The sequence below is a fragment of the Oratosquilla oratoria genome, chromosome 4, assembly GCF_046742065.1.
Source record: "Oratosquilla oratoria isolate Oo_2021 chromosome 4, ASM4674206v1, whole genome shotgun sequence".
Taxonomy (NCBI): domain Eukaryota; kingdom Metazoa; phylum Arthropoda; class Malacostraca; order Stomatopoda; family Squillidae; genus Oratosquilla; species Oratosquilla oratoria.
Genome location: NC_134780.1, coordinates 61,357,199 through 61,384,698, shown reverse-complemented (window position 1 = coordinate 61,384,698; position 27,500 = coordinate 61,357,199). Strand labels below are relative to the sequence as shown.

The window sequence follows — 27,500 nt, the reverse complement described above, 5'->3', positions numbered from 1 at the left end:
ACGGCGGTCCGGGTTCAAATCTCGCCCAGGGCTTAAATAATTTCAGTATCGCTCCGCTACGAGTTGTTACTCCAGCTCTTGTGGGCGGGGAGTTGGATGTGTGTGTGTGTATGTGTGCATGTAAGGTCACAACATTACCCAAAGATCGGTCATATATGAGCTCTGAGATCTCTTTCGGAAGGGAAATAGCTGTCGATCACGAGTCCAACATGTGATCCAAAACCATGATGAATCACACACACACACACACACACACACACACACACACACACACACACACACACACACACACACACACACTACGGCAGTCCGGGTTCGAATCCCGCCCAGGGCTGAAGTAATTTCAGTATCGCTGCGCTGCGAGTTGTTACTCCAGCTCTCGCGGGCTGGGAGTTGGATTTGTGTGTGCGTGTAAGGTCGCAGCATTACCCAAAGATGGGTCATATATGAGCTCTGAGCTCTCTTTCTGGAGGGAAATAGCTGTCGATCACGAGTCCAACACGTGATCCAAGACCATGATGAAACACACACACACACACACACACACACACACACACACACACACACACACACACACACACACACACACACACACGACTTGACGGCGCAGTGGTAGTGTTCGCAACTGTTACACGGTCCGAGTTCGAATCCCGCCCAGGGCTGATATAATTTCATTATCCCTGCGCTGTGACTCGTTACTCCAATTCTCGTGGGCGGGGAGTTGGGTCTGTGTGTGTGTGAGTGTAAGGTCACAACAATACCCATAGATCGGCCATATATGAGCTCTGGGCTCTCTTCCTGGAGGGAAATAGCTGTCGATCACGAGTCCAGTATGTGATCCAAGACCATGGTGAATCACACACACACACATAGACACACACACACACACACACACACACACACACACACACACACACACACACACACACACACACACACACACACACACACACACACACACACACACACACACACACACACACACAAACACATACACACACACACACACACGAGCGCGCGCACACAGTCAGTTTGCTGGTGTCATTGTTAGCGTCTCTGGCTTCTACGACTTGTTTTCCGAATTCACGTCGAGTTCACGGGGTGGAAAAGGTTCGAATAACACTGCAAGTTGTTACTGACCCCCTCCCCCTCTCCCCCTCTCTCCCCTCCCCCCTTCCCTCTCTCCTGAGCAAGGGGATGGGTGTGTGATCGAGACTGTATGAGCTCTGAGCTTACATCCGTGAGGGTGATAACTGTAAATCACGCGTCCAGCAAGTAATTCAAGCCCATAGTGGACAATCATGGTGGTGATTCACACACACGCACATACACATACGCACACACACACATATACTATATACTACACACACGCATACGTGTGTGCACAAACACAATCCCATACATGTACATATGGTATACGAGGGAATGGTGTGCTTGCCTTGTAAGGTAAAAGGCATGAACAAGATTGAAGGAATTCAAATCTTCGCGACTAAATTTAGATCCGCCGCCCTGCAGGTAAAACGTATGAAGAAAGATTAAGGCCATTGGATCTGCCCTCGTTGGAGGAAGAACGAAGAGGAAGTGGGGGAGTTGATAATAGCGTTCAGATCATTAAAGGAAATGGACAGAACTGAAAGTGAAGATCTCCTGGAATGGGACAAGAGTCAGGAGGTCATGCGAACAAAATGAAAATTGTTTTAAAGATATCGAGACATATAGTTTTCTGTACAGTCGTATCAAGTCCTGGAATAGCGTTCAAATTGGATCGTTCAAGCTAAGACTAAAACAAATCTAGAGTTAGGTGTGATAACTGGAAAAGAGAGAATGAATTTATTTTTTGTTCTCCTTTATATCACAACAGATGATTCGCGCACACACAAGCACACACACACACACACACACACACACACACACACACACACACACACACACACACACACACACACACACACACACACACACACACACACACACACACACACACACACACACACACACACACACACACACACACACACACACACACACACTCACTAACACACAAATAGGTGTACTCACAAACACACACAAACACACTTACACGCAAACGTATGCGTGCGCGTACACACTAACAAACACACACATGTATACAAACACGAATGCATACACGTATGTACACACACATATTCACACATATACCTGTATTTACGCGCATAAATACACTCGCGTAGACACACGCGTGCATATACACACGTACGCACACACACACTCACACACACACACTCACTCACTCACACACACACACACACACACACACACACACACACACACACACACACACACACACACACACACACACACACACACACACACACACACACACACACACACACACACGCACACTCACTAACACACAAATAGGTGTACTCACAAACACACACACACACACACACACACACACACACACACACACACACACACACACACACACACACACACACACACACACACACACACACACACACACACGCACACACACACACTCACTAACACACAAATAGGTGTACTCACAAACACACACACACACACACACACACACACACACACACACACACACACACACACACACACACACACACACACACACACACACACACACACACACACACACACACACACACACACACACACACACACACACACACACACCCACACACACACACACACACACACACACACACACACACTCACACACACACTCACTAACACACAAATAGGTATACTCACAAACACACACAAACACACGCACACGCAAACGTATGCGTGCGCGTACACACTAACAAACACACACGTGTATGCAAACGCGAATGCATACAGGTATATACACACATATTCACACATATCTCTGTATATACACACACAAATACACACGTGTAGACACACGCGTGCATACACACACGCACACACACACACACCCACACCCACACACACACACACACACACACACACACACACACACACACACTCACTAACACACAAATAGGTATACTCACAAACACACACACACAGCGGTGGCATAGTTGGTAGAGCGCTGAACTGGGAAGCAGAAATGCTCCCAGCACCCAGTTCGAATCCTGCCCAGGGCCGAAATTATTTCGGTATCGCTGTGCCTCGGGTCGTTACTCTGACTCTCGTGGGCGGGGAGTTGGGGGTGTGTGTGTGTGCAAGGTCATAGCATTACCCATAGATCGGACCTACGAGCTCTGAGCTCTCTTCCAGGAGGGAAATAGCTGTCGATCACGAGTCCAACACGTGATCCAAAGACCAAGTGAATACACGCACACGCAAACGTATGCGTGCGCGTACACACTAACAAACACACACATGTATACAAACACGAATGCATACACATATGTACACACACATATTCACACATATCTCTGTATATACACACACAAATACACACGCGTAGACACACGCGTGCATACACACACGTGCACACACACACACACACACACACACACACACACACACACACACACACACACACACACACACACACACATATTCACACATATCTCTGTATATACACACACAAATACACACGTGTAGACACACGCGTGCATACACACACGCACACACACACACACCCACACCCACACACCCACACACACACACACACACACACACACACACACACACACACACACACACACACACACACACAACTCAGATACTCATTTCCAATGAAACTTTTCATTTCCCTAAGACATTTGCTTATTTTTCCCCACCCTACAACTTACCTCCACCCACATTCCTCTACTCCCTGCTACGTGTTGCTCTTACTGAAAACTCCTCACATTCTTTTAGCTTCTCTCCTTTATGACTTCATTGTCCAACTCATTGTCACTCTCTCCCCATGCTCATCTCATCACCTTACTTTTGCCCACATTTACTTTCAGCAAATACCCTCACATACCCTCCCAAACTCTTCCACTATCTGTCTCAGATCCTCTTCTGACACACCCTGAAGTGCAATGTCATCTACAAACAACTTCGACTTGTTTCTCACTTCCCCCTCCCCTCCCATTTCCTCTTACCAGCTCCAAACCTACATCTATTACCTTCGCGTTTAACGGCCGTAACACCTTATCCATGTACATGTTGAACAACCATGGTGATTTGACAGAACCCTGGCGCAGCCCTACCTTCACTTCAAACCTCATGCTCTCTCTATCCCTTATCCTAACACGCTCTACTACTCATATAAGGACTTTTGACCGATCTGAAAAGTCTTCTCACCATCCTATACACCTTCAAGTCATCTAACATTGCCTTCTTATTGACCCTGTCATATGCTTTCTTCATAGCCATAAGAGTCCAAAAGACGTCCTTAATTTTTTTGCCAGAAACTTACTACAAAAATTTGACCCATCCCATCTTATCCTTTCCTAATCCCACACTTGCTCTTTCCCAATTATTTCCTCCGTTCCCTTCCTTATCCTCTCAGTCAACACCGTCCTATATGCCTTAACTCCATTTAACAGTCAGACCCTTCTAAAACTACTAAACTTCTATCTGTCCCCGTTTTCTTTATCCAGTGGAATTACACATGCAACCCGCCCCCGTTCTCTGATACATTCTCCTCCCCCTAGGCACACATTAAATAACCTCACCAGCCAAACCAAGATAGATGTTTCTCACTTTGCCAGACATTCCACGTGACACCCATCTAATCCAAGAACCTTAGTTGCTTTCATCACTTTCAATACTCCTCGTATCTCATCTTTTCTTATAGCCCTATCATTTTCTTTACACATCACAATAATTTTCCCAACATCTCCTGCTGCCACAATCAACCAATCACTAACCACTACATTCAACAAAGCCCTGAAATACACTATCCATATTAATCTTATCGTCTTTACTTCCATTAACATATCTCTGTCTGCACACTTTACCTTCTCTCTATTGAACTCACCCCCTCATTCTTTTTGTTTCCTTTCAAAATATATTTTTAGTCTTTTCTAAATATCTTTCAAACTCCGACCCTACATAACATTTGTTCTGTTCTTTGTAAATTCTATAATTTCATTTTCCTGGTTGGAGGAAAGACCCTCAATCTCAAAAGAAACATGTAAACCCGTAATTCATTACCTATATAAATTCAACTTTGCTAGCAAATGTATACTGCAAGTGAGGTGCATTATTAACATCCTTGTAATAAGAGTAGAACGGGACTTTGAAGTCCGACATTTTGAACGGCCAGAAGCTATCATGACTTGCATGATCGATGATATATGGTAACTCCTATGTTCTTTACTTACAGGCTGTAGCTGAAGCTGGTAAACCTTCTGTGAGCATGGCTCGCCTTCGGAGGGAAATTGCTGGAGGGAGAGAGGGGCGGATGATGGCTGATGCCGTGGACATTCCTCCTCGGAGGAAAGGTGGGCCAACTGCGCAGGCACAAACTGTTCGGGACTACATTTGGTCTACCAAAAGTACAGCCAGGACACAGGTTTGATTGTTTTTTTATGCTCCAAATTTCTGTTGATCCCATATTGTAATTTCTTGTACTTCACAGAGTAGCTTAAGTTTGTTTACATATAAACATAAATAATCAAATGAAACTCCTCCCACCATGACTCATCGAGACTCGTGATTGGAGGAGTCTGCAGACAATCTGTTATTGGTCAAGTCACTAAGTATAGCGCGATTAGTCAATTTATTTAGGAATCATGGGGTATTACGAAACTTAACCAAAATAACAGCTATACCTAAAGTTGAATTTCAGTTCGTACAGTACAATTACCCCAGGAGGTATTTTAATTTCGTTACCAATAACCGGCGCGTCTAACTTTGGGGATGATACCGCATGAAAGAGGTGGAGTGGTGCAAGAGGTGAAGGAGATATATAAAGAGGGTAGCAGATAGACGTGATGGGATTTGAGGACGAGCAACGAGATGATGTTCGTCTCCTACGTCCTTCTCTGAAGACCACTAAAAGCAGGTGCTCATCACTGGTTTCATGTCATCTAAACATGGATGAAGCCCATATCATAGAGAGAACGTGTCTTATGAACTGTCTTTTGAACATAGTTTGGAGGAAGGGAATTTAGCATGATGGAAACTTTTTATATAACCTAACGGGATCTCTCATACACATAGACATTCTTTTCCGAGACCAGGCTCGATCCCAAGCCTTGTCCGAGTCTAGGATCGAATCCGATTTTTTAATCTTATTCAAACTCAGATTCAGACCTCAGCCCAAGCTTTTCTCCGAGATTGTGATGCGAATTTCTTGTACTCAAATGCGGCCAATAATAAGATCTCATGACAGACACGATGGGGTTAAAGCAAGGGTGCTTCACCCAGGTTCTCATGTATCCCATACTTATGTATTGCTGTTTTTTGGCCCCCTGGAGAAGACCAATTTACAAGTGAAGGTAATCGTCGGACATCCACAAACTACTGCTTGCTTTCGGTTAGTGGTTCCAATTTTGAATCTCGTCGTCTCTACCATGAAAGACCCCAGGTTTGAAGATATCTGAACTCAAGGGTTTTGGGACGATTGAAACATTCTTTAGACCAGAATCCTGCTCTTCGTGTGAATCAAGATTCAGTCATCTGAGTAGAAGCAAAATCTATAAAATGTGTCGCTATTTCGAAAGGATCACTTTTATCTTTTTAATATTATCCGTATTTTTTTCTTTGTTTACGAAAAAGCTCTTTCTAATTATATGCAGTTTAAGTATATTTGAAACATTACTCCATTATTCATCATTTCTTACCAGATTTAGGTGCATTGTAATATAAATTGGTGAAAAAATATGTGATATGCAGAACATGTTTTATACTATTGACATTATTTGATTTTTTACAAAACTTTTAAGAGCACAAATTTTTCTCTCAACATTTCCTCAACATTATATTATTTTTCTTTGCAATCATACATACATACACCAAAGGCTTTTTCCCCCTTATACAGGAGGTAGCCAAAAAACAAAGGCATAGAAACCACTCCCACTCATTCCATGCCCTACATACTCCACTCCCCTCCACCCTCCTCCCTCCCTCTTATCTTGGCACTTCCTGGATGACGGGTCATCCCTGCATCTTGTCCACTGCCCGTCTGGGGGTATTGGCTGCATGTTATTGTGGCAAAGTAGCATGCAGTTGATACTTTAGGGTCTATATGGGGCGCCCCTACGGACCAGAGCCACACATCATTTTGTCTGTGATAGAGGAAGTCTCTGTTCATAGAGAAATTATGACACTTTTATTATACTGCGACTGTCCCTCCGTTATGCTGTCCCCCCACCCCTTGTTACTGTCCTGTACCATTTCTCTGAATATTCATTTCCTTTTTTCGCCTACCCTGTGGTGGGGGAAAAGAATGCTGCCACCAAGTCTTCCCACTTGAGTCGTACGAGGCGACAAAAACGGGACGGGGATAGGACTAGGAATCCTGCTACCTGTAGCCCCAAAGGGGACATTCCTAAAAAAGTAAAGGTACAAGAGGGTCTAGGAGTTTGCTTTTGCAATCATGCGCTATGAAAATACGAATAATGATTTTGCTCGATCTTCATGTCGCAACCTCTGTCTTTAACAAACTGAGATAATATGTAATTAATACATAACCAACTTGCCATGTCGAAGAACATCTGTCTGAGCATCTCGGGTTATATTCTTTGACTTGGCTAGTGAACATATCATAGACTTTGATATATAATTCTATTCATCTATTTATTCATTCACTTATTTATTTATTCATTTGTTTATATGTTTATTTTACATTTATCTTTTCATCTATTTTTCAATCATCTATTTATCTATCTATATATTTAGTTATTTACATATCTATTTATTTATCAGTTTATTTACCTATTTGTTTATATTTCTATTTACTCACATATTTATTTATCAGTTTATTAATTCATAATTTTTTGTTGTAAAAACCTTGTCGATTAGGCATTCGAAATATCGATACTACTTAACTATTTTCCTCCAGCTAACGCTGTCCCTTCTCCGATCGGAAGAACTTTTTGGTTCTCAAAGGAGCTAAAAACTCATTCTAATCTAACGAACAGACGCGACCACCGACCCACATTGACGCTCGCACGAATTGCCCACCAGGGCTGGAGATCGCTGCCGCCTGCCCGCAGAGCGATTCTCCTCCTAATAGATTGCTGTTGGTCCCCCTTTCAAGAGTGATTTGACTTCCGTTTTCTGTCCTCGGGCTTCTGCGTGATCTGTAATCCGAGTAATTGGGGGGAGACAAATCTTTAGAGTGCTTGTTATGACCCTGCTTTAGACCGTGAATCCTGCGAATTTGGGCCTGTGCATGATTGTGTGTGTGCGCGCGCGTGTGTGTTTGCGTGCGTGCGTGCATGTGTGTTTGTGTGTGTGTGTTGTGTGTGTGTGTGTGTGTGTGTGTATGTGTGTGTGTGTGTGCATGTGTGTGTGTGTGTGTGCATGTGTGTGTGTGTGTGTGTGTATGTGTGTGTGTGTGTATGTTTGTGCGTTTGTGATTCATCATGGTCTTGGATCACGTGTTCGACTCGTTATCGGCAGCTATTTCCCTCCCGTAAGAGAGCTCAGAGCTCATATATGACCGATCTATGGGTAATGCTGTGACCTTAGACGCACACACACACCCAACTCCCTGCCCAGGAGAGTTAAAGTAACGACTCACAGCGCAGTGATACTGAAATTATTTCAGCCCTGGGCGGGATTCGAACCCGGACCGCCGTAGTGGCGGCCGCGGACGCTACCACTGCGCCATGCGAGTGTGTGTGTGTGTGTGTGTGTGTGTGTGTGTGTGTGTGTGTGTGTGTGTGTGTGTGTGTGTGTGTGTGTGTGTGTGTGTGTGTGTGTGTGTGTGTGTGTGTGTGTGTGTGTGTGTGTGTGTTTGCGCGCGCGCGCGTGCGTGTTCAAGCCTGCGTCTATGTCCCTGTTCTATCATTTGATTTATGTGTTGCTTTTAGGGAACAGGCATACTCAAGCAAGCATTCGTCTCTACATAAGATTTTACAACATTGAATAAAAATTCACTCTACAAATGGGAATTTTATCCAATTTTCGTAATTGTACATAACAGGCTATTTCGTTTTGTACCAATTTCTTTAGCTTAGGATTGAATTCCCCAATTGTCCTCCCGCTCGCTCTCTTCCTACGTAGCTTTTGGATCCAATTACAGAAGCCTCTTTGCATCATATTGATTTTTTTTTCTCATTATGGACCGAAATAACTTGTTTTTATATCTCATTATGCTTCATTGTTTAGAAAACATGTTTTATGGTAAATTAAAAACAGGAATTTAGTTTGTCATAGGATCCTTTTACTCACAATTACCAACTATTGTTCGCAAATGATTACATTTATTTGGTTTAGTGGGGACAAAATGAGCTGTTACTCAGAGCGATTTGTTATTTTTTATTATTATTGATTACTATTATTTTCTTGTTATGTTTTGACCATCACTGATTGAACCAATGCCACAGTCATTTAATCAATCGATTAATCAATCAATCAATCAGTCAACCAACCATTTGGTTAATCAATTGATAATCCAGCTTTGTAGAATCATAAGAATCCCTGGTCTTCTCTATATGTTCTCGTATCCGCGTCTTCTCGCTCCATCTGGTGCTTGGTCTACTTCGTGATATTTTTCTTTTTGAGAAAAAAAAAAAAAAAAGAGATCTGGAGTTTCGTAAGTAGGAATTAATGGAACTTAAGCAAGACAAAGAACCTTTTAATAAGCACAACTGAGACTTGTTCACTTATTACATTCCAGGATGCAGGATCTTCTCGTACTCGAATGGGATAATTTGTGACACTATCTTGTTTTCCTCCCCCTAAGACGACCTCCAGATTGCACTGAGGTAAAATCGTATAGTAAGGGATGAATTTCATTGTTTCGTCCCTCGTATGGAATAATGACTTCGTAAGGTTTATACAGTAAAGAGTACAGAGACTAGCAATATCCCTATGGATGAGGCATAAAGATTGGAGATTGTTTTTTTACTCAAAAATGAATACTAACCATTTTTCAACTTTTATCCCTCCGTTCAGTTTGTAAGAGACTGGTAGATTAAGGTAGACAAGTGGTAGACAAGTAGGTAGATAGAGGGGTAGGTGGCGAGAAATTAATTTTTACGACTTAGATGTTTTGAAAACAATGATCGCGACGGAGTTGCAGAATTGCATAATCTCGCTCACCGTCTAAAGTTTGTAAACACAAGCTAGGGTATAGATATTGGTGCTGATATTACCAAATGTTATCACTAAGTCACTTCGCTTAGTGACAAGATTATTTGTGAAAGCAGTATTGCTTGAGACAGTGTAACAGTTTTTCTGATTGAAGAAAAAAATGGAGGACAAGAGAAATTATTGGTGCACGGAAGTAAAGTCACGCCCTTAAAGGGTGGCACTTATTTGTAACGGTCAAAGTTATTGGATGAATTAAGTAGTGACGTCGAAGCAGACTTGGCTTGGTGAGTGTATTAGGGATCCCAGGTGGGAGTCCTCTGGTGTACTTAATCAAACTAAGTTGTAGAAGTAGTGAAGAAACTGAAGAAAATAATTAAACAGTTTTAAATATCCTTCAGAAGCATATACTAAGTGGTACTTGACTAAGTAGGACGAAAGAGGCATGGGGCCTACAGATGAGTGACTTACAATTATACAATGATGAAAAGAAAGTGAAGAAAGTTTAAAGTAGATGAAGAAATATAATATCATAGAAGGAACAGTTAACAGAATCAAAACCAGTAATTAAGGAGAGAAGGGAACTGAAAGCGATGGTGGCAACAGAGCTAATACAGTTCCTCTCGTTAAATCTCATCTTTAAGCCTCGTTTACACGAAGCAAGTTGAGAGGCAGATCAAGTGTGCAAATCTTGAACTGGAGAAGAAAACGAGCAAGTACATGTTCACACAGGCCACTTGTCTCTGACTTGACCTGTGTTAACATGTACTTGCTCGCTTTCCTCTCCAGTTCAAGTAACTAGCATACTTGACTTGCCTCTCAACTTGCTCTGTGTAAACGAGGCTTCACAACTACTATGACTCCTACCTCTTCGGTGCGATTTTGTCCCCAAGGACCTAAAAGCTTGTTATTGCTAACGAAACGCTAAGATCCTCTCGTTACCTCCCTGAGATGAAAAGGAAATAGGCAATAATTGTTTTACTAATAGGGTGGTCAACGAGTGGAATAGACTTAGTAAACATGTATTGAGTGCTGAAACTATCGGTTGTTTTAAGAAATGGTTAGACACTTATGGATGGGGATGACAGGTGGTAATGGACATGGAACCACCTAGTATAGGCCTTATGGTCTCTTGCAGTTTCTTTCATTCTTATATTCTTGTGACATCAGCTGCTGGCCTCTATCGCCGAGGCTGAGTCAAGCAAGATCGCGCAGCAGTTGGAAGAGGAGCAGAGGACTAATGAGGACCTTGAGGAACAGCTGGCGAGTCACAAGGATGCCTTCAAGTCCTTTCTGTCGCATCATTACAAAAACGTGACGGATACTCTTGCCAGGTGGGAGAGAGATATGTGTGTGTATACATCTTGTGTACAGTCGACATCACTTGTACCTCTTTCAGCTTTTTCTTTTCAGGAAGCACGTGCGATGTAGTACAGTACAACTGTTATGGGAATAGGAGGAAGAGGGGCAGAGGCTGAGATGTCTATATTAAAGATATTGCGAATAACCAAACCTAACCCGTTACATTTTGAAAAATATGCAAATTTCTTCCGTTGCAGAATATTTGATATATTTCTTTATACAGGAGTTTCCTTATAGCGAAAGTTATTTTTTTTTTTTGCCAGTGAAATGGTATTAGTATTACGAACAACGAAAGATTATATGTTTGCATGGTTCTGATATATTTGGCTAAGGTTTGGGTAAACGCTATAGTATATACCCAAGCGTGTTGTTGAAACTAGGTATGGCAATTGGAAAAGAAGAGACTGGACCCGAAAGAACATTGCTCCTTTCTTGTATATTACAATAATGGTAAATACAATTTAGTAAATGCAATAGATCTTTTGCTTATGGAGAAATTTTTAGCGCTAGGAGTGTTTGGCGACTTGAGGGGTTATCACAATGGACTTTTTTCCTTCGACTGTTTTGAGAAGATTTGCAGCCCGCAGCTTTTGGAAAGAAATCTGATATGCTGAAGGAAAAACAAAATCTTCCAGCAAGTCAAATTATGTTCTTCGTATTTTTTGTTGAGAAAACAAAATATTTTGCTATAGTGAATTTACGGCTGAAAAAATTCTGAAGGTGGGCGGTACCGCCGATTAATCGGAGGTCGGAGGAAAAATAGCCCAGTGTGATAACCCCATTACAGTCGGTTGCAGACGTGATTGACGGCCAAACAAATGTAAATTTAACTCCATATGCCGTTGTATTGCATACTCACACTCAGTATTTCTTAGTTTGAATTATATAGTATAAAAAAAAAAAAAATACCTAGCTGTCGGGGTCATAGTTACGTGTTAAAGAACATAAGCTGCTTCAGGGCTTTTGCAGCTAACTGTACGGCTGTGGCAATTAACCCATATCCATGCAGGCCCTTGCTGAATCGCTGAGCACGTACATACACGTCCGACCAGGATTTGATGCATCGTTTGAATACCGTTAGTGCCATTTTGCAAAGTAAATGGTGATGAAGATGGAGATGACGATGGTGGTGGTGATGGAGACGGTGATGGTGAAATTGGAGGTGATGGGATGACGGTTATGGTGTCAGTGGTGGTAGGTAATAGTGATGGTGGTGGTGATGGTAGCGATATCGTCATCGTCGATCATCGTCGTCATCGTCATCACCATGATCGTCATCATCGTCATCGTCGTTGTCATTGTCGTCATCGTCGTCATCATCATGATCATGGTCATCGTCATCGTCATGATCATGATCATGGTAATCGTCATCGTCATTATCATGATCATCGTCATCGTCATTATCATGATCATCGTCATCGTCATCGTCATCGTCATCATCAACGTCAACGTTATTGTCATGGTCATGGTCATCGTCATGGTCATGGTCATGGTCATTGTCCTCCTCCTCCACCTCTTCCTCCTCCTCCTTTTCTTTCTCCTCCTCCTCCTTTTCTTTCTCCTCCTCCTCCTTATCATCACTGTCGTCGTCACCATTACCATTACCAATCAGCATCACCTTCATCATTACCAATCAGCATCACCATCGACATTACCATTCAGGATCACCATCACCACCACTACCACCTACCACCATACCCACCACCACTACCACCTACCACCATACCCACCACCACCACCACCACCACCACCACCACCACCACCACCACCACCACCACCACCACCACCACCACCACCATTACACCCACAACCACAACCACAACCACAACCACAACCACAACCACAACCACAACCACAACCACAACCACCACCACAACCGCAACCACAACCACAACCACAACCACAACCACAACCACAACCACAACCACCACCACCACAACCACAACCACCACCATCACTTCTCATTCACAAATGAAATCAACACAGGATTCAAGCAGGTGATCAGCCTGTATTGAAATACCTGATAATAACAGCTCGTATGGCCAACCTGTACATACGAGTATAACCCGTGACAGCCAAGACCATCCCAACGACCTTTGAACCCGATGCCCTGAGTCCCATATTTGTCTCCCTGACAGAGGCGAGGAGGCTCTCAGGACGCTCAAGGAGCAGGAGCTGCGCATTGCTTACTTTGAGGGTCTTCTGAAGGAGGTGCAGACGGTGCAAGAGGAGGAGGAGGAGCGCCTGGAGGAACTCACGGCCTTCCAGCAGTTCCTTCACTCCATCACGCCTGAGAGGGCCAACCGGGAGACTCTTCAGCGCCTTCTACAGGTAGGTACTACAAGAGGACTCGTAGCGAAGGTCCGCTTGAGTACGTATGTACATGTGGTTGATTCTGGTCTTGGATTACGTGCTAAAGTTGTGATCGATAGCTAATACCTTCCAGGATGAGAGCTACGTAAGGCACAGGGTTCGATTATTGTGACCTTACACGTGCACACACACACACACACACACACACACACACACACACACACACACACACACACACACACACACACACACACACACACACACACACACACACACACACACACACACACAGACACACACACGCACACGCACATACACACACACACACACACACACACACACACACACACACACACACACACACACACACACACACACGCACGCACGCACGCACACACACACACACACACACACACACACACACACACACACACACAAGCACGCACGCACACACACACACACACACACACACACACACACACACACACACACACACACACACACACACACACACACACACACACACACGCACACGCACACGCACACAGACACACACACGCACGCACACACACACACACACACACACACACACACACACACACACACACACACACACACACACACACACACACACACACACACACACACAGACACATTGTCACATCCACCTCTAACTTAAATTAATCAATAAATAAAGGACCTAGGAGGACAATAATAACTCTTACAGATATTGCCTCACCCCTTAAAGGTGGGTGACAAACTAGAAATAACTCTTTTTAGTATTATCTATATCATATATCATCACTATTGAGGTTAGGTAAAGATGGAGATAATTATTTTCATATATTGAACTAAAAGTTTTATATATTATATCTTCATTACATCATAATACTCATACATATTCTTATACATGTGAGGTAGAACATAAAATAAAGATTAATTACCATTACTTGCATCCAGTAGATCTATATTGATATTCTGATCTCCACAATATCATTATTCATGAATTACATTCAACACAATTAATACAAATAAATTCAATCATTATATTAAATACATATCTTAAAGGATTGTACTCTATATTAATTTCAATGGAATAGATCACCACCATATGGTTGCCATGACATGACATGTGTATATATGTATATTAATCATGATCATTGAATATCTAATCAATCTCTAAATATAATCAAGATAATAATGAGCTTTCAATACCACACGTATTACAAGTCTACATACCTTAGATAAGCTTTGTTTTTTCCTTCTTTATATCAACCCCCCATTTATCTTAATGGTAAACATGCTAATTCATGCATGTGTAAACTGAATTCCCCAGTAACACAACATACGTGTTATTCTTTTGATTGTCAGAAGAAAAGAGAGTGAATCCATTCTTGGCTCCACATTCGAAACATAAACAGTTCCAACAACGGCCATATCGACATACATATGTCGTAAACATAAATCATACATTATTCATACACCACAAGAAATTAAAGTAAATACTTCTTTGAATTCTCATACACTAACTAGAACGCAATAATCTCACATGTATAGCATATACGCATATATGTTCATCTTCAAAACACTTTGATTTCGTCTCGCGACTATCTGCGCAAGCGTGAAATGAAAGAAAATGGAAGACACGACACAACAGAAAACACAAAACACACAAGGGGTGACTATGTTACGGTAACAACAACAACAACAACACACATACACAAACACACACACACACACACACACACACACACACACACACACACACACACACACACACACACACACACACACACACACACACACACGACACGACACGACACGACGGCGTAGTGTTAGCGTTTGTAACTGCTACTACAGCGGTCCGAGTTCGAATCCCGCACAGAGCTAAAGTAATTTCAGTATCTCTGCGCTGCGAGTCGTTACTCCAACTCTCATAGGCGGGGAATGGGGTATGCGTGTATGTCAGGTCACAGCATTACCCATAGGTCGGTCATACATGAAGGGTAGTTGCTGTCGATCACGAGTCCAACACGTGATCCAAGACCATGGTGAATTACACACACACATACACACACACACACACACACACACACACACACACACACACACACACACACACACACACACACACACACACACACACACACACACATGTATACATGAAAGCGAGTTAATTGGGGATGGCAATCATATGCTTCTCTTTGAATGTGGAGATACAAACAAGCCTATCGACTCAGACTTTTAGTAAGACCAAAAGGTGAATTGAATATATATTTTATTTTCCATTTATCTATTTTCCCGTGGACGTCTGAGCGGCTGGTCATATTGTCCTGGAAAGGTTGAACTCTACACTGATCATTTTGGGAGTTCAAAACAAATAATCTGTAGGATGGAGAGATAGAGATAGATAGATAGATAGAGAGAGAGAGAGAGAGAGAGAGAGAGAGAGAGAGAGAGAGAGAGAGAGAGAGAGAGAGAGAGAAAGAAAGAAAGAAAGAAAGAAAGAAAGAATAAATAAATGGTGTAATGGACTACTTTCTTCAGACAGGTAATGATATCTGACCTGACGGTGACCTAATCGTTCTTCGTCTGCCAGGTTGCACAGGGACGCAGCGGAGGGGATCGTCCCTCCGTCGCTGCCGTCGGCTCCGAGACGAACACGAACCCCAGCACGAGCCGTCTTGACGTTAGCTTGAACGAGTCCTTTGCCGCCTCCGTTGTCAAACAGGGTAAGTGGAGGGACCTTCCGTCAGGGAGATTGGGCTTGAGAGTGAGCGTGTCAGTCTTCTAGGCAGTGGAAACTGTCTATAAACATGTCATTGAGGGTTGCAGTGAGAGAAGACAGTGAACAAAGAATCGACCCTTTCCACACCGAAGGATAATTTTATCCTGTATATCCCCTCGCGGTTTCAATCATCTTCGTGATTGGATGGGGTTCAGCCAGTTTCGATTAGTCCCTTCTAGAGATGGAACAAATTTGTATATTTTCATTTGCGAATGCGAATTTTTTGTTCTAGAATTTACGAATTTGCAATTTTTCAAATAGAAATAATGGTAATGGAAACGCGAATGCAAATGCGAATGTTGAAAAACAGAACAAACTTTCGCACCTACGAATGCAGAAGCAAATATTCCGTCCATCTCTAGTCCCTTCCATACCGGAGAGTACTGTCTTGTCCTTTTATTCTGTCTATCGCCGAGTAATTCTGATTTTCTGAGGCACACTCTCAGGCAGGAGAGGAGTGTCACTGAACAAGAGAAATTTTCTAAAATGCATGAGTAAGCGTCAAGGTTGGTGAGTTTAAGCTAATAGTTTAGATCAGTTATTCGAGTCAAAGTCTGATCAGTCAGGCAATTAATCAGCCACTGCTGAGCATAGGCCTCTTCCAAACACTTCCTTGAATCACACTGGTGCCAACCTCTGCCGCATCACTCCTGCAAACTTCTTTCTTGTCTCTCCACCTATCTGGTCTTCCTCTTCCACACTTCCCATCTCGCCGCGTCAAGTAATATATTTGTCCCATTTCCTTTCGTTCTTTCTGGCTAACTTCCTTCTCCATTTCCACCCCCGCCTCTCTATCGTCTCAACAATATCTTTAACCCTAGTCTGCTCTCTCACTCATTTTGAGTTCTTGTCTTTCAGTGTTATTCCCAGCATTGATCTCTCCATTCTTCTATGTGCACCCCTGAATCTGGTCTTCATCGCCTTCGTCAGTTTCCAAGTCTCATATCCGTCGATCGTAACTGGCAATATACGCTGGTTGTAAAGTTTACGTTTCATAGATATTTCCATATTGACCACACATATTTCAACCAGTTTTTTTTTAAATCTAATTTTCATGGTCTTTATTTAAGTTTAGCACGTGACCTAAATGCTTATGTTCTCTAGCTTCTAGATTCTCACCATCAATAATTGCTTTACCATGAGCTTTCCAGTTGAATGTTACGTTTGGTTTACTTTTATTTTCAAACCTGGTTAAGAACTTTCCTTGTTAAGGCCACTCAGCATATCATGCAAATCTTCTGCCATTTCTGAAATGAGAATAACGGCATCCGTAAGCCTACGGTGACTAAGATAATGTTCAAACATTTCGTTTTCTAACTCAATCCTCTTAAGATTTTCTTCCAGACACGCTGTGCTGTTGATATCTTCAGTGAAATTGTATCGTTTTGCTGTACACCTTTCTCGATCTTTATCTTTTCTGTTTCTTCGTGCAGTCGAAATACAACAGTGCCTTTTGCATAGACTTGCTGTAGAATCCTTACCGAAAAAACGAATGAATACAATAAACTTTTGTATTTAGGTTTTGTAGATGACGAAAAGGCCTTTGACTTGATAGAATGGTAAAGTCTGACACAAACGATTATAAAACAGTAAATGAAACTGAATTATCTTTTGAAATTAATGTAATTGAAAGGACTTATTCATTAAGAATTAGCTCTTGAAGTCAAGAAGCAAACTGTGGTTTTTGAATGTTCTTGTAGATATTTCTATTTATGCTACAAAAGTTATCATCCCATTCATTGTGGGATGATACACGGCAGTTATAATTGCTTTATTATGAACTTTATAGTTCAAAAAAGTTTACTAAAGCCATCAACAGTACAACGTGTCTGCAAGAAAATCTTAAAGGGTTGAGTTGGAAAGAGAAATTTTTGAACATTAGTAAGAAATACCTTAGTCACCTTAGGTTTACGGATAAGTGAAATTACCTGGCGGCAGCTAGAATGAATGGAGATAAATTTTCATATCTTTCGAATCAATTGTTGGCCAATTGTCTTTACATACGAAGTGATCACCGACATTTACTTTTTATTTTGTTCTGTTTCATTTATCTATTTATCTATTTATTTTTACTCTTAGATGTACAATTATTTTATTCAACGAAGAAATTGTCTCATAAAAACAAGAGGAGGATAGATAAAAGAATATGAGTATCTGTCATTTGGCTTCCTCGTAGGTCCGTCGATGTTTATCTAAACCTGACGTCAACCAGAATATATATATATATATATATATATATATATATATATATATATATACATATATATATATATACAGGTATATATATATATATATATATATATATATATATATATATATATATATATACAGGTATATATATATATATATATATATATATATATATATGTGTGTGTGTGTGTGTGTGTGTGTGTGTGTGTGTGTGTATATATTGCGTCATAGTAACTAAGAATGTGAGATAGCTTTAATTCTTTGTTTAGGTAACGTTCTTAAGTTGAACCCAAATCTCATCTTTGGCTTGAATCAAAATATCTAATGTCTTTTATTATTATGAACGTGTTACCTCATTGTTTCTTCATATCATCCGTATTCTTTCAATGAGAACTCCTTCATTTCTCAATATTCTTCTTTAGGTGAACAAAATCACAGGTTCAACAAAACAGACTAACTTAGACAAATTTAGTTTAAGAAGGAAACAAGTGAGAACTGGTTTTAACAGAGTGGTTAACTAATGAAATAGACTTAGTAACACTGTATTGAGCGCCGAAAATATTAGTTGTTTTAAGAGAAGATTAGATAACTTTATGGATAAGGATAAAAGATGGCAAGGGACTTGGAACTGCCTAGTGTAGGCCTTATGGTCTCTTGTAGTCTCCTCCATTTTTATGTCCTTAAGTGGCCATTTATGCTTAGAATGTTCCCTCAGGGAAATGGAAATGTTTGATGGTAGTTGAGATGAAATATCTAAATTGCAACACCACCCAGAATAATATTACGAAGCTTCTCAATGTCAAACTGCTGTCTCGTTCGTGTAAGTTAGGTGCAGTCCATCACCAATAAAAAAGGGAATCTTCGTTTGCATAGACATTTCCTGAAATAAAAATCCTTTACTTTTCCTGTTTTTTTTTCATTGAATATTACAGTTTCGATTCTCATTTCAAATCTTTTTCCTGGAGATGGTTTTATGTATTTTTGTAAATTTTCATTTATTTGTGCTCTCGTTTAAAATGTTTTGTAATTCATATCAAAGTTATTCTATCTATTTTTTCTTTGAGTTGAATGACCCAAGATAGATGGACGTTCCTCTCGCTGGCTTTCTGATTAAGAAGCAACTTCCTTTTAAGTTCTGGAGCATTAAGGGTTGCCTGATTTAATTTTTCTGCAGTTTATGAACTCAGTCTAGATTTATTGTTTTCTTTCTAGCATTACCGAGGTAAGTTTTATTTCCTAGTTTTCCTAAGAATATATTCCACGAATAATCACACAATATATTTTTTGTACAAAGGAACCGTATCAAATACTCTGGAGCGAAGATTATTTTTACTGCGCAGTTTCCCCTGATTGATTGATAACAGCCTACTGCGGCAGCCAGCACAAATGCATAGGTCGTCAATGGTAGCGAAAGAATTAAAGGCATTTAATCGCAAATGTAATTTTCACTCATCGGGTGCGAAAGACTCCTCCCGAAGAAGAAGAAGAAGAAGAAGAAGAAGAAGAAGAAGAAGAAAATAAATAGTCTTGACAAAAGAAAAAAACAAAGCAAAACAAAAACGTGTAGTGATAAAATGGACAATTTTTTTCAACCGTAAGCTCACTGTTACATTCTTTATTGGATGGACGATTTACTTTCTTCAGCCGTGACCACACACAATGGGCCTCAAGTTTGACTGAACACTGAACTTAATGTTGCGGTGATAGAATTGCTGCAACAGTGGTTTTAACTCTGCACCTCGTGTGTGTGTGTGTGTGTGTGTGTGTGTGTGTGTGTGTGTGTGTGTGTGTGTGTGTGTGTCTTTCTCTCTCCCCCCCCCTCTCTCTCTCTCTCTCTCTCTCTCTCTCTCTCTCTCTCTCTCTCTCTCTCTCTCTCTCTCTCTCTCTCTCTCTCTCTCTCTCTTTCTCTCTCTCTCTTTCTCTTTCTCTCTCTCTCTCTCTCTCTCTCTCTCTCTCTCTCTCTCTCTCTCTCTCTCTCTCTCTCTCTCTCTCTCTCTCTCTCTCTCTTTCTCTCTCTCTCTCTCTCTCAGATTGTCATGCTTTAATTCTCCCTTCAACAGTCTTGAAGGACATTTGGAAAATCTGGATGTTTCCGGTGGGAATACCAAAGAACAACTGAAGAGCAATATAAGATAGATGCTTATTTCATAGTTTGATGTGAAACAGTCGGTACATGTTTATATTCTTTGTAGTCTCAAAATTACACCGAGTAGTTGTGTTAGTATTTTTTTTTTTTTTTTTTTTTTTTTTTTTTTTTTTTTTTTTTAAGTTTTTTTTTTTTTTTTTTTTTTTTTTTTTTTTTATTTTTTTTTTTTTTTACTCTGTTGAATAAGTTTATCCTTGATGTTCTCACTGCTGGTGCTTTGTTCCATTCTCCCCCTTCAAGGTGATATGCTAAAAGCTTGGTTTTGATCTTTTGGTTATAATTCTACTATTTTGTTCCACACTTTATAGTCATTATTCACAATTTCCAGTTCTACATCACAACACCTCTCAAATAGAATTTTCTAATGTATTTCTTTAACTCTAATGTCTTTTAAATTAGTTCTTATGTAGTTTAAATCAGCTGAAAGCATATCAAGTAGACTTGGAGGGGACAATTCTTATTGGATCATGGTTCAAATATTTGTGTGTGTATGCGTGTGTCGGGGGTGAGTATGTGTGTGGATGTGGGTGTGTGTTTGTTTGTTTGTTTGTTTGTGTGTATGTGTGTGTCGGGGGAGAGTATGTGTGTGGATGTACGTGTGTGTTTGTTTGTTTGTTTATTTGTTTTCAGATGTCCGTGATCGGGGAAATGTTAATTTTGATGGGAGAAATGTTAATGAGGCATTGAATGTCAATGAAGGAACAAATAATAACATAGAGCAAGGTATAAATAAAAAAACAAAATGATAATGTAAGACATGATATTGAAACTCAAAATGTGTCAAAAAGAAATAATCACGAGTTTCTTAAAACCATGTACTTTAATGCTCGTAGTATTAGGAATGGCAAATGATCACTTTAACCAATTAGATATTCAAGAAGATTTAGATAAATTACAGCAATGGTCTGAAAAGTGGCTAATGAAATTTAACACAAGTAAATGCAAGGTAATGCACATAGGTAAAAATAACAGTAAGTACGATTACAAGTTATTTGGAAATTCGTTAACAAAAGTGGATAGTGAAAAAGATCTCGGCGTAATTACCAGTAACGACCTCAAATCATCCAAGCAGTGTATTTCAGCCTCTGAGAAAGCAAATAAGATTCTAGGACTGATTGCGCGATCTTTTGATTTCAAAAGTCCATCACTCATTAACAAGCTATATAAATCGTTAGTTCGTCCACATTTGGAATATGCTGTTTCCGTATGGTCACCGAATCTCATTAAAGACATTGACAGACTAGAAAAAGTACAACGGCGAGCTACAAAACTGATTCCAAATATCAAAAATAAATCATACGAAAATCGACTAAAACATATGAATCTGTTTTCCCTAAAAAAGCGTTGACTCAGAGGTGACTTGATACAGGTCTTTAAAATTCTAAAGGGAATTGACAACATCAAAAGTGACAAAATTTTCACATTGAATGAGAATCAGACAAGAAACAATGGTCTCAAACTGTCCGGAAATAGATTCAATTTGGAAGTAGGTAGAAACAACTTTGCCAACCGTGTAGTTAATGAATGGAATAAACTTCCTGCACAGGTAGTGCAATGTAGTTCAGTTCGAAGCTTTAAGAATCATTTAGATAAACACCTAAGCAAGATGCTGTAATGATTATAATTTATCTTATATTATTTGTTTTTGTTTTGTTATCATTTGTCTATTTGATTCTCATTTATTATTAGTTATATGTCAATTTATCATTATTTACTATTTACCTGCTTGTTTATTATTTAACTATACCTATGCATTTATTTATGTATTTTTATTTTTTATTTAAATTATTATAGTTTTTATCTATTTATCATTATTATGATTTTTTTTTGCATCCGACCTAGATATGGACCAAAAGGTCTCCTGTCGGCATGCTCCGCCTTTGTAATCCTTTGTAATCTTTGTTTGTTTGTTTGTTTGTTTGTTTGTTTGTTTGTGTGTGTGTGTGTGTGTGTGTGTGTGTGTGTGTGTGTGTGTGTGTGTGTGTGTGTGTGTGTGTGTGTGTGTGTGTGTGTGTGTGGATGTGCGTGGGTATGGGTGTAGGTGTGAGTGTATGTTTGGGTGAGTGTGTGTGGATGTGGGTGTAGGTATGAGTGTGTGTGTATGTGGGGGTAGGGCGTGCGTTTGCTTGGTTTTGCAAATGTGCATATATATTTGCCCTGGAGCGAGAGCGTACGTGTGTGGAATTATGTATGTGTAAGCAAACTCAATCTCCATTGTCACGTTCTGGCCTTCTACCACAGATACGAAAGAGGAAGTTGAAGGGGAGGAGAAAGAGAAGGAGGAAGAGAAGGACGTTGAGGAAGATGACGAGAATGACGTGGAGAACGACTTCATCTCCATACTAGCAGATGATCAGCTTCGGCTTCTGCAGCATCGCCAGCAAGAACCGGGACGTCAACAAAAGAAGGCGGAGCTCACGGAGGGCGACGCGCCCGACAGCGATGGAGAGGACGCCTGCAACGACACAAGTGAGTCTCGTTTATTGCAATTTTCGTCATCTAAAAACATTCTGAATTGTTTATTTTTCATTTGACATGATTATACCTAATGACAGCTGGTGTGGATTATGACGGAAGTAAAACTGTTTTTCAGCTATGATGAACAGTGGAGTTTTAGATTTAATGTTTAATGTCATGTCGAGTAATCTTGCATGGGAATAGTAACTTCTGCATGTGCATAATCGAAGTTTAGCTTTTGCTTAAGAATTACTGAAAATTATCGTAAATAGTGGATTGTTTCATGCAAACGTAGGTTTGGAGAGGCGTGATGACGTCATGTCGTGTGAATCTTTGTGGGTGAGATTACTTAGCACTGGAGCTGGATATGCTTGTATACTCTCATCGTCATCAAAATACAGAATATCGTACCGGACTGTACAGAATTTTGTTCTGGTAAACAGAAGACTGTTTAGTTAAATAGGTGTCTTTAAAATGTTGCATTAAATGGTCACGATCAAATCAAGATATTGTTGGAGTTATAGATAATAACTGTTAGGAAAACTCTTGAAGTTATTTAATCATTGTGAAAAGATGTTTGTATCACGTATTGTTGGAAAATAGTGAAAAGGGGCAAGATCCTATCTTACATAGAAGGAAATTATTAAACTAGAGAGTGAAAGTAATATAAACAAGTCTAAACTTATATCTACATTTGGAGAAACTTTAAGTCTTGCAGTGGGACCTAATCCGCACAAGAAGAAGAAGAGAAAGAAGAAGAAGAAGAGGAAGAAGAAGAGGAAGAAGAAGAAGAAGAAGAAGAAGAAGAAGAAGAAGAAGAAGAAGAAGAAGAAGAAGAAGAAGAAGAAGAAGAAGAGGAACAGGAAAAAGAAGAAAAAGAAGAAAAAGAAAAAGAAAAATGAAAAGGAAAAGAAGAAGAAGAAGAAGAAGAAGAAGAAGAAGAAGAAAGAAGAGGAAGAAGAAGAAGAAGAAGAAGAAGAAGAAGAGGAACAGGAGGAAAAAGAGGAAAAAGAGGAAAAAGAAAAAGAAAAATGAACAGGAAAAAGAAGAAGAAGAAGAAGAAGAAGAAGAAGAAGAAGAAGAAGAAGAAGAAGAAGAAGAGCGATATCTAAAGATGAAAGTGGTCGTTGTCCATGAAAAATGTGACGCGCTTGTAAAATATGGTCAGTGTGGGGCCCCAGATCAGTAAGAGGTGGGAAGCCATGATTTTTGTGGAGAAAAAAAAACAAAAAAAAAAAAAAAAAAAAACACAACACCCACGACTGTAGCAAAGAACGCTCAAGAATATCAAATAAAGACCTGTCAAGGATATGATAGCATTGCATATGGAAGCAAGGCATGTGCGAGAGAGAAAACCCTTAGGAATCTCTCGCCGCTTGAACAGCTTGTGGATATCTCACATACTTTAGGGAAAGTCTCGTGGGGCAGATGGTAACGTTCCTTCCTTGGCCATTGAAAGCCCAGGTTCGATCCCCAGGGTTACATAAGAACATAAGAATGAAGGAGACTGCAAGAGACCATAAGGCCTACACTAGGCAGCTCCGTAATTACACTAGGCAGCTCCGCTGTTGGGCATTTGTTCAAGTCACACCTTCATGGCTTCCCAACCCCTCTCTGTAACAGCGGACATTAAAGGTGCAGTATACCAGGGTTGTTACACTGGTACTTTATAATTGGATCGTGTGTGTACTAATGTTTTGATTGGGTACCCTAAAATCGAATTCTGGCTTCAAACTCCGTTCACAAACAAAGCCATTGCAACGTTTGACTCTTGAAAAGCACTTTGAACCATCCATATAACTTTACCAACCTGGATTAAGCCATCCTGCTGAGGGACAGAGGCTGTACCATTCCTCAGAGGATAGACTGATGGTCTTGCAGTGAACCGGTGGGAAAAAATAGAATGGACTTCGACAAATATCTTGTGAACCTGATTAAAAAGACGAATAGAAAAATTTATGTAGCACAGAGAGGATGGGCTTATGCGCGAGTGAGATTAAAAAGTGAAAACAAAGTATATGCTGTTCGTACAAACGATCACCGATGATGACGAATAAACGAAAATCGAAACGAGTTGGAAAAAACATGACACGAGGTAATTTGTTAATAATTTTTATGACAAAGATAAACACGTGAAAGGATTGAATACACAAGTGAGATAAAAATATAGGCGAATAAAAAACAACAACAGAGGCAAGGTTAATACTCAAAATCAAAATATATGATATGCGCAAAGTTTGATAATGATATAAAAATCATCCTGACAAAAAATGTTTAATTCGGAGCTTAATTAAAGAAGATGATAGTTCTAAAGTTGTGACAATATAAAAGCCATGGATAATGAGAAACAGCACAGCATCATAAAATGCATTTTCATTATTAGAGCAATTCACGATAAAGGTTGTACCATATAGTGTAAGGAAGAAACGAAATACAATGTATGACATAATTTGTCTTTTAATGTTTAAAGTTACACCCCGCTGATATAACAGCGATCTCAGTAGGCTATCTGTGCTATATAAGAAATATCAGAAAAAAAATGCGTCATCATTAAAATTATTTTGATAAAAAAGATGGTAAAAAGAAGAAAAAAGCAGAGAGAGAGAGAGAGAGAGAGAGAGAGAGAGAGAGAGAGAGAGAGAGAGAGAGAGAGAGAGGGAGAGAGAGAGAGAGAGAGAGAGAACGAAGTATTGAAGTTGGTGAGTTTCAAGATGAAGCAGCTTCCTTTTACACTCCATTTGGTCTGGCGTGTAGTGCCATATCAAATTTCATCTAATAGACGGTATGGATTCATATATATATTATTACATCACCTACTTGGGGTTAACGGCCACAGCAGCATACACATCTATTTCGTTTTAATATTAATTTTCTATCCATGGTTATTCATGAAGCGGTTAGCTGAGTTTGATATGGGCGAAGATGGGGCAGACGGGTCGAAAAATCGACATGACGTCACGTCAGGGATAACGCCATGGATAAATCAACTGTTGAGAGACGGTGGTGTGACGTGGAATGTTCCACTTTAGTTCAATATGCATGTACTACCAATGCGATGAGAACACATAGCGATGATAACAAATTACAGAGAAAGCTTCGCTGTGCGTTCACGTTCTGAAATAAATTTGTAGCTGCTGCTTTCTCGTTTTCTGTGTCGAACATTTCTTGATTTCTTGTGTTGTAGCAGAAGACAAAACTGAATTGTGCTTCACGACTCCATCTCCAAACTTTGTTCATTAAGCGCCCCAGGCGTTTGGCATGAATGCACAGCCAGCTAACATACAAACATGGAATGAAATATTTCTTGAACGTATTGATACAAATGTTTACATTAGTCAACACAGTTGGTACAATATGAGCATCGAAATAAACTCAAACAGTCTTTCCTAAAGATGTATGGCCAGAGTTTGGAAGTTTGGCGGGCTTTATGGCTGAACCCGTCAAAAGATATTACACAAAAATATTTAATTTATTGAAAGAATGGGGATAATACAAGTTTTGATATAAATATAAATGAATATTGATAAAGGTTTTTGTTTTCTCAAAATATAGCAGACTTTGATTCCATATTCCGAAGGAAGTGCGCCAGTCAGACGGAAATCCAATCGCGGTTCTCAAACATTCCTTCATTCACTTCAAGGAACATAATTCTTTAAACCCTCTTGCCGCTTTTTAAAACGTCGATATTTATCAGTATGCAGAGTATGCATATAAATTAGTGAATATCTGTGCACGAACAAGACTGATATCATTGCTAAACATCTTTTCATACATGTCACAGGAGTGTTTTATCGATACATCTTTCGGAGGGAGGGGGAATAGGGAAGGGGTGGGGAAGGGGAGGGAGAGAGGAAGAGGTAGGGAGAATGGGAGAAGGAGAAGGGGAAGGAGGAGGGGGAGGGAGAGAGGGAGGGAGAGGAGAAGGGGGATGGGGAGGAAAGAAAGTTTTTGTAGGCTTTGGTTTTTCTCTTTTCGTTCCCTTCCCTCTCCTCCTCAACAAATTCCCTTCCCTTTCTCCTCTGCTGTCAGGTCCTTTTTTTCTCTCTTTTTTTTTTC

At 40.3% G+C, this 27,500-nt stretch overlaps 1 protein-coding gene across 1 annotated transcript in view; it reads left to right on the top strand.

Annotated features, from left to right (window-relative positions):
* Positions 1 to 27,500, top strand: part of LOC143024515 (uncharacterized) — a 90,508-nt gene that overhangs the window by 1,336 nt on the left and 61,672 nt on the right. Inside the window, exons 2-6 of the mRNA XM_076183327.1 lie at positions 5,309 to 5,497; positions 11,359 to 11,522; positions 13,689 to 13,881; positions 16,463 to 16,595; positions 23,229 to 23,456. Of these exons, the coding sequence (XP_076039442.1) occupies positions 5,309 to 5,497; positions 11,359 to 11,522; positions 13,689 to 13,881; positions 16,463 to 16,595; positions 23,229 to 23,456 (907 nt within the window). The remainder of the gene's footprint in view (positions 1 to 5,308; positions 5,498 to 11,358; positions 11,523 to 13,688; positions 13,882 to 16,462; positions 16,596 to 23,228; positions 23,457 to 27,500) is intronic.